Raw genomic sequence first — 8,540 nt, forward strand, 5'->3', positions numbered from 1 at the left:
CCGAGGGCTGGAGCCCCTCTGCTCTGGAGCCAGGCTGGGAGAGCTGGGGGGGTTCACCTGGAGAAGAGAAGGCTCCAGGGAGACCTGAGAGCCCCTTGCAGGGCCTGAAGGGGCTCCAGGAGAGCTGGAGAGGGACTGGGGACAAGGGATGGGGGGACAGGACAAGGGGGAATGGCCTCCCAATGCCAGAGGGCAGGGTTAGATGGGATACTGGTAAGGAATTGCTGTCTGTGAGGGTGGTGAGGCCCTGGCACAGGTTTCCCAGAGCAGCTGTGGCTGCCCCTGGATCCCTGGAAAGTGTCCAAGGCCAGGTTGGACAGGTCAACAAACATACTACAGCATTGGTGGTTTTCGTATGTTTTACCACTGGAATCTATCTTCCATCTCCTGGGCAGGAGTTAGTGGTCACTAAAGTCTACAGCACTAATTAGTATTCATGAGAAACATATTTCTCAAATGTTGTGAGGGACACATGCCATTATTAAGATTTGAAATCTTACACCATTAGTAAAAACTGTATTACCTTAACACAATAGGTTCAAAAGTTCTCTCAGCAGTGAAGGACGAAAGAATTAGTTATTCTTTTCTGTGATTATAAAATAATCTGATATTAATTGAATCTCAGAGGGGAGGAGAAGTTAATTATTTACGTTCAGCATTGCTAGAATTTTAATATAAAATAACCTCATCATTGCTTGATTTCATCAAAATAATTCCTTCAAAGCAGCTTTTACAGCAACCTATAAACATCTGCTCCCCCAGATGGCTGGTTTTCCTCCTCACTTTGCTATCCTAAGCTTCTTAACATTAAAACTGTGTCTGTATGTGGCTACTTCCCAAAGACAGAACCCCCCCCACCACCAGTTATTTATTCATTTTATGGCTGCAGTATGAAGTTCCTGGGATAACAACATTCCCATATGGATGCTTCTGATGTTACCACAAGAAAGAGGATGTGATACGTGTTTTATGCAAATTTTAAGCTGTTGCAACTTTCTTTAAAGTTACCAATGATGAACATGCCCTCAGGCTAGGACTGGCTGGATATCTTCTCATACAAGGTGTATCCCTCCATGAAAATGAATTCCAGCAGGACTCTGGTGGTCCAAGGATTGTCCCCTCTGTCACCTCATGGCAAAGGACTCCTCCTGGCTAACATCACTACTGAGAAGCTGCTAAACCTGTACCCCCAGGCCACAGCTCCAAACCAGCCCACAGGGCTGCTAAAATTGCTGCCTTTTAGGATTTTGGAATAACGTATGGGAGTCAAGGTGCTCCTATACCTCAGGTTTGAGGAAGCGCCTTGATTAGAGTTAAAGGAAATACAAACAAGTCTGCATCAGTTTTCAGAAAGACATTCAAACTAGTTGTAAATTCACAGGCAAAGAGGAACAGAAAATCACGTGTATATCCACCTGCTACTGGACTGACTTCCCAGAGCTCCTCTGGGTGTGCCCTAGAGTAATGATCTCCAAAGTGGGGCGTGCAGGAAGAGAATATGTTTTGTACCATTAATAAATAACATTAGAAAGTAAAAAACAGTGTTTATTTCTTCTTTACCCCACCCTGTTTTAATTTCTATTTTTGAATATGTTTTATAGTGTACACAGAATACCAGTACAGTAGTACAAGTATTTAATTTATAGATAAGTAAACAGTGTAGTAGTAGTGCTAGAATTTTTTACAGCTTGGGGTGTTCAGTCAAAGAGGTTTGGAGGCCACTGCCCCAGAAGACAAGGTGTGACACAATTACAGATTCCTGTTAGTGGATTTTCAGTAAGCGTTGGTCTCCTGAGCAGCACAGCCTGCTCCCACATCTCTGGCTGGACCAGGATGATTTAGGAGGAAGAATAACAGCTAACAGCCAGGGAAAAACATATTTGGGGGCTACCTAAAGAAAAATACATGCAGATTGAGATATTAGAAGTTACTAATAGAATCAATAACCACAGCAGAGACTTCCTTTCAGAGAAGAAAAGACTTTAAAATATAACTAAGAAAATACACATGAAGAGAGATACCCGTCACAGACAAAGTGAACTGTTGTTAGCTGGTGTTTATTTGAGTTCTGCTCTATCACAGGAACCTTAATTAAAAGTAGAAAGGGACAAAGCTAGAGAAACTAACCGTGGTATATATTCCCATCACATCAGGACAGTCAAAGAGAAGGACTCTGTGCCCTGCAGGGTGAAGATTCATTTGCAAAGATACTGCAAGATTGCCACTCAAAACAGCTGTGAAGAGAGATGACTTCACTGCCTCCAAATCCTCTGAAAAACTGCAGCCAGCAGAACGCCACCAGTAAACTTCCAGCAACACCTTTTAATGGGATGCTGCTTGGTGTGAATATTGCTTAGATCCAAGAGTAGAATGGGAAAGGTAAAGGGTTAATAATAGGATAAAATAACCCCATGAGGCTGAGTGAACCATAGATCAATAGGGTTGTATTGGGAAGACAAAGGACCTGAGATATTAAGACAGGCAGCTGCAGCATGAAAATCCAAGTATGTGACACCAAATGATGCAACCCAGTGGCGGTGGGATTCATTTTGCAATTAAAATACCTAAAATTAGACATCTAAACAGGAATCTACATATGTGCTAAATTCTCACTGATCAATGGGAACTTAATCCCAGTCAGTGCAGGCTAGGGTGCAGTTCAACTGACAGGGCAGGATAAACCTCCTTGAGGGTGACATTAGGTTCCTGTAACTGTTCTGATCTCTGTGAAGATTTAAGTAGAACAGGAATTCAGATTCCCAGGGACTATAAAGATATCAACCCTCAGCCATCTACCTTTAGGTGTCTACGTCACATCTCCCTTGGTTGTAAGACAAGTGGCAAGGACAAAATAAAAGACACCCCAGCAGCATCCCCTATAAACCATTTTAAAAGTGAGTTTCAATCCCTTTGTCTGATAGGTAGAGAACAAACCAGGAACTGTAAATGGCAAGGGCCAGGTTTTCAAGCCACCATGTGAACTTGGAAGTGCATATGCTGCCTAGCACCTCCCCCAGCCAACAAACCCCACATTTAAAGAGATATTTACCTGTGAAATTAGTTAATTAGAGTTTATGCACAAGTGAAAGCGAGTGTTGACTTTTATCCCCAGCCTCTCCACACTGAGAAGCAGGTGTTGTGGATTTCACAGCACTGTGGGAGACTGGGAAGAGACACTTCAAATGATTACAATTAAATACCATTATTATTTCTTTCATCCCTTCCTCAGAAAACCAGATTTCCAAGAATGGAACAAGACAGATTTCAGATTTCATGCCAAGGCCTCAGAGCCTAATAAGCACCTGCAAGTCTTGCTGCCTTCAGTCAGGAAGACTTGGCACAGAATTTCAGGCTACACTAAAACCTGAACTGCAGCTGCTACTCTTGAAAAGTATGCAATAAACAAAAACACTTGTTTTTTGGACAATCCTATCAAGGATCTTTGACTCTACTATTAGCTTAGGAAGTGTGATTTAGGCCAAATTAACCTTCCATGCTCCCTGTTCACTCCAACACTATAAAGCTGGAATAGGAATTACAAAAACAGCTGATTTGGCAGGTGAAAGTGCAGGGATGCTCACACGGGACAAGGAGGACACACTAGACTTGCAAGAATTAACTGCTTTAATTTTTTTCTGCCTTGTTGTTTTAATCACATTCGTCTTTCCTTCCTCAGTTTATTACTGCCACGTTCTTGTTAAATTGTCCCTTCATATTTACTTTGGGCAAATTCTCTTTCCTAAGATACTCTTATGGCAGTACCTGAATTGCTGCTCTCGTTTTTCAGCCACCAGTTGTTGTCTTTCTTGTTCCCTCTTCTCTCTCAGTAATTTTGTTTGTTCCTTCATCTTTGCTTCTTTGTCCTGTGCCTCCATTGCTGCAAGTGTGTCCATCTCAGCCAAGTACCTGATCTCCTCTTCCTCCAGAAGCTCACGAAGCCTGTAATGAAAACATTTAAATAAGGGCTAAATAAATCCTTCTGTTGAAGGATAAAGTTTGAGTTTATTTGTTATTAGCGCAAAAAATGGGTACTGGGCTCCTTTCAACACTTCTTGCAAATGCCAAAGAAGGGAACATCAAATTTTAAGTCGGGGATCATTCCAGTTGTGTCCACGGGGGGAATCTTACAGCACACTATGAGTGATTCTGTCCAGGCACAGTTTAAACTCCTTATCTTACAAACCCACTTTGTTGCTTTACAACTTCAGTCCCCCACTAAATAAATTCTTCTCATTTTCAGACTACAGTTGTCACCAGTTAATAACAATTTGATTTTGTAGTACTGTTATCCTTCAGCACAGAATCATGGAATCTCCTGAGTTGGAAGGGACCCACAAGGATCACCAAGTCCAACCCCTGGCCCTGCACAGGACACCCCACCAATCCCACCCTGTCCCACAGTGTGTTGTCCAAACACTCCTTGAGCTCTGTCAACCTTGGGGCTGTGACCACTGCCCTGGGGAGCCTGGTCAGTGCCCCACCACGCTCTGAGGGAAGAGCCTTCTCCCGATATCCCTGCCTTTTCTATGCATCTATAATTGTATCTTCTCTCAAACTACCTCTTGTTATTTTAGCATCACTCCATAAACCGCTTCATCCTGAAATATCCTTCATGAGAAAATTATGTCAAACTGGTGATTTTTAAACGCGCCATCATTCACCTCTCTATTAAACCCAGCAGTGAGAAACCCGGGGCTACAGAATCGAGAGATTACCAATCCCAGCCCAAACGCCACAGTGTCTCTGCAGAAAAGGACTTAGGGGTCCCGGCAGACAAGCTGAGCACAAGCCGGCAATGCACCCTTGTGGCAAAGAAAGCCACTGGCACGTTGGGCTGCGAGAGGAGGAGCTCTGCAAGCAGGGAGGGCATCCTTCCTCTCTGTGCTGCTGAGACCAAATCCGGAGCGTGGGTCCAGTCCTGGGCTGCCCAGCACCAGAAACACGCAGCCCGAGGGGAGGGAGCCCAGTGGAGGCACACTATGGGACAGCAGAATCTCTCCTAAAAAGACAATCTCTTTCTCTCTCCTGAGACGGCTGCGACTGTTCAGCCTGGAGAAGAGAAGGTTCAGGGCGATCTTATCCATGTACATAAATACCTGAAGGGAGGGAATGCAGAAAATACAGCTTCTCCTCAGCAGTGCCCAGTGACAGGACATGAGGCAGTGGGCATGAATTAAACACGTGGAATTCCACATGAACACATGAAAACACTTTTTTTTTTTTTTTCCTTTTTACTGTGAGGGTGGTCAGATACTTGTCAGGTTGCCCAGAGGTAGTGGAATCTCCATGTGTGAAGATAAGCAAAACCCAAAGGGACACACACTCCTGGACAACCTGCTCTAGGTGGCTGTTTGAGCAGGAGGTGGACGAGATAATCTCAGGAGGTTCCATCCAAACTCAGTGTTCTGTGGAATCCATGTACAATTCCTCTGGGGACACATCAGACCAGGACACCAAACTGATGACCTTCATGGCTCCAAAGTAACTTGACATGAAATAGTAACTGAGAAATTAAATCGTATGATTTTTTCCTACGACCAGTACATCATGATTTTGTTGTTTACAGGGCAGTAATATGCCTCACCTTTAATATTTTTGAAAGACTTCTGAAGCATTTTAATTTTTCAGTTGACTGTGCTGCAAAGTGTTACTTGTAGGACCTAAACATCAACTTGATAAGATTGCAACAAAAATCCTCAGTTAAACCCAAAAAATAGAATTTCTGACTCTCTGTTACCTGGAGAAGCTGTGGATGTCCAAGCAGGTGGGTTAGAACTAGATTATCTTTAAGGTCCCTTCCAACCCAAACCACCCTGGGATTCTGTGATTCTGTTCCCCATCCCTGGAAGTGTTTAAGGCCATGTCAGATGGGCTTGGAGCAACCCTGGGCTAGTGGAAGGTGTCCCTGCCCACGGCAGGGGGTGGAATGAGATGAGCTTTAAGATCCCTTCCAACTCAAACCATTCTGTGATTATACCAAGGTACTCTTAATTATCTTTAAAAATCAAGCAATAAAAGTGCTATACTACTAGTTTCATCTTGCATTTGGCAGACAAGGAGGCTCCAAATGCCACCTAAACAGCACTAGTTACTGCGTTTGAACACCTATCACTAGTGCCTGGCTCCCCAGGCACACCCACGCCCTCTGAGCACACGGTGAAGTTGAAAACAGCAAGGCAGCAGCTGGTATTAGCTACTTGTTTGCTACCTGTCTCTTCTCACATCGATCTCCTCCAGATAGTCCCGCATTTTTGCCCGGGCCTTCTCCTCGGCCGCCCGGTGCAACCATTTGTGCTCCCTGCTCTTCTGCCAGTCACAGACGTTTCGGTAGTGCTGGAACACCCGCAACTCACGAGCGTATTCCCGCCGATCCCCCTCCCTCACCCTCTCAGCCAAGATCTCCTCTTCAAGGGTGTTTTTCTTATAAGGTTTGGATATCTGTAAGAGGAAGAAAATGGAGAAAGAGAAAGCGTGGAGACCTCACAGCAACCTTCCAGGATCCAAAGGGGCCTACAGGGGAACCGGGGTGGGGGGGACTCTTGAACAGGAACTGTAATGGTAGGACAAGGGGTAATGGATGCAAACTGAAAGAGGGAAAATTTAGGCTAGATACAGCGAAGAAATTCCTGGCTGTGAGGGTGGTGAGGCCCTGGCACAGGTTGCCCAGAGAATCTGTGGCTGCCTCTAGGTGTGTGTCCAATGCCAGGTTGGCCAGGGCTTGGAGCAACCTGGGATAGTGGAAGAGGGTGGAACGAGATCAGCTTAAAGGTTCCATCCAATCCTTAACATTTTATGGCTCTGTGAAATGTCAGTGGTGAAAATGTAATCAGTCATTCTGGGTGGTTTTTCAGTTGAATTCACAGCACCGGGCTCCCCAGGGCCCCATCCCACGTAGTACTGGGCTCCTCCAAGACCCCTCCACAGCACTGGGGTCCCAGGGATTCCCATCCCGCACAACACCAGGCTCTCGGGGACACCCCCCTTCCCTCCCCCCAGCACCGGGCTCCCAGGGACCACCACACACACAGCACTGGGACCCCCCAGGAGCCCCCCCAGCACCGGGCTCCCCGGGACCCACACACACAGCACTGGGATCCCCCAGGAGCCCCCCCAGCACCAGGCTCCCCGGGACCCACACACACAGCACTAGGATCCCCCAGGAGCCCCCAAAGCACCAGGCTCCCCGGGAGCCACACACACAGCACTGGGATCCCCCAGGAGCCCCCAAAGCACCGGGCTCCCAGGGACCCACACACACAGCACTGGGATCCCCCAGGAGCCCCCCCAGTACCAGGCTCCCCGGGACCCACACACACACAGCACTGGGATCCCCCAGGATCCCCTACAGCACCAGGCTCCCAGGGACCACCACACACACAGCACTGGGATCCCCCAGGAGCCCTGGGACCCCCATCCTGCACATCGGGCTCCCTGGGACCCTACACTGCACTAGGATCCCGAGGACACCCCTACACAACACTGGGCTCCTGGGGACCACCACACACACAGCACTGGGCTCTCTGGGACCCCCATCCCACACAGTACTGGGCTCCCCCAGGACACCCCACAGGCAGCACCGGACTCCCCGGGACCCGCATCCCGCACAACATCGGGCTCCCTCGTTCCCCCATACGCAGAACCGGGCTCCCGGGGACCCCGCTACGCTGCACTGGGCTCCTCCAGGACCCTCCCGGCTGCTCTTAAAGGGTCCCACCCCACCCGACACCGGTCTGGGGCTCTCGCTCCAAAGTTCCCGCAGGTCCTCGGAGCAGCCCCGGCGCGGCCCCTCACCACCGCCACGACGTGCGGCATGGGGCCGGTGACATCCCGGCGTCGCGGGAGATCCGACTGGGGCTGGGGCTGGGGAGCGGGCTGGGAATAGGGCTGGGAGCGGGGCTGGGAACAGGGCTGGGAGCGGGGCTGGGAACAGGGCTGGGAGCGCGGCGGGGCCGGCGCCGCCATGGTGGACAGACGGACGGACGGAGGCGCCGCCACAGCCGTTGCCGAGGGGACGGGCGGGCGGCGGAAGTGGCCTCATGGCGGCGGGGTCTGAGGGGAGGGAGGGGAGCGTCGTGGAACCGCGGGGTCACGGAACCGCCGGGGCTGGAAGGAGGCTCAGAGGTCGTCCAGCCCAACCTTTTAACCCCTGCGCTACCGCTGTAACCCCTGAACCACCGAACCGCGTCACCCCTTGTGGGTGCAGGCGCCTCTGGAGCGCCTCCGGGGGGTGGTGACTCCACCGCCTCCCTGCGCAGCCTGTCATAATGCATGGCCACCCTAACAGTGAAAAATGTTTTTTTCTATTAGCTGCTCAGAATTTCTCCCGTCTCAGGTTGAGGCTAGTCTGAATTTCCCCTGTCTCAGCTTGAGGCCATTTCCTCCTGTGCTCGTACTGCATGCTGGAGGAAGATTCACCCTTCATACCTTTTTAAAAAATCCCATTACTTCCTCACAGCATTTGGGATGTTAATACACTTAGCAGATTTTTTAGCCAAGTAGGCCAATTTCAGTGTAATGAGCTGCATTTTGGTACAGACACT

General features: G+C 48.7%; 1 protein-coding gene across 1 annotated transcript in view; it reads right to left on the reverse strand.

The window, feature by feature from the left end:
* The window catches only part of CFAP53 (cilia and flagella associated protein 53), an 18,510-nt gene extending 10,457 nt beyond the window's left edge, over positions 1-8,053 (reverse strand). Inside the window, 4 exon segments of the mRNA XM_027656050.1 lie at positions 3,763-3,939; positions 6,209-6,438; positions 7,792-7,984; positions 7,986-8,053. Of these exon segments, the coding sequence (XP_027511851.1) occupies positions 3,763-3,939; positions 6,209-6,438; positions 7,792-7,984; positions 7,986-8,038 (653 nt within the window). The 5' untranslated portion in view covers positions 8,039-8,053.
* Positions 8,054-8,540: the final 487 nt, after the last annotated feature.

This window comes from Corapipo altera, unplaced genomic scaffold, assembly GCF_003945725.1.
Source record: "Corapipo altera isolate COAL_440 unplaced genomic scaffold, ASM394572v1 61553, whole genome shotgun sequence".
Classification (NCBI taxonomy): Eukaryota; Metazoa; Chordata; class Aves; order Passeriformes; family Pipridae; genus Corapipo; species Corapipo altera.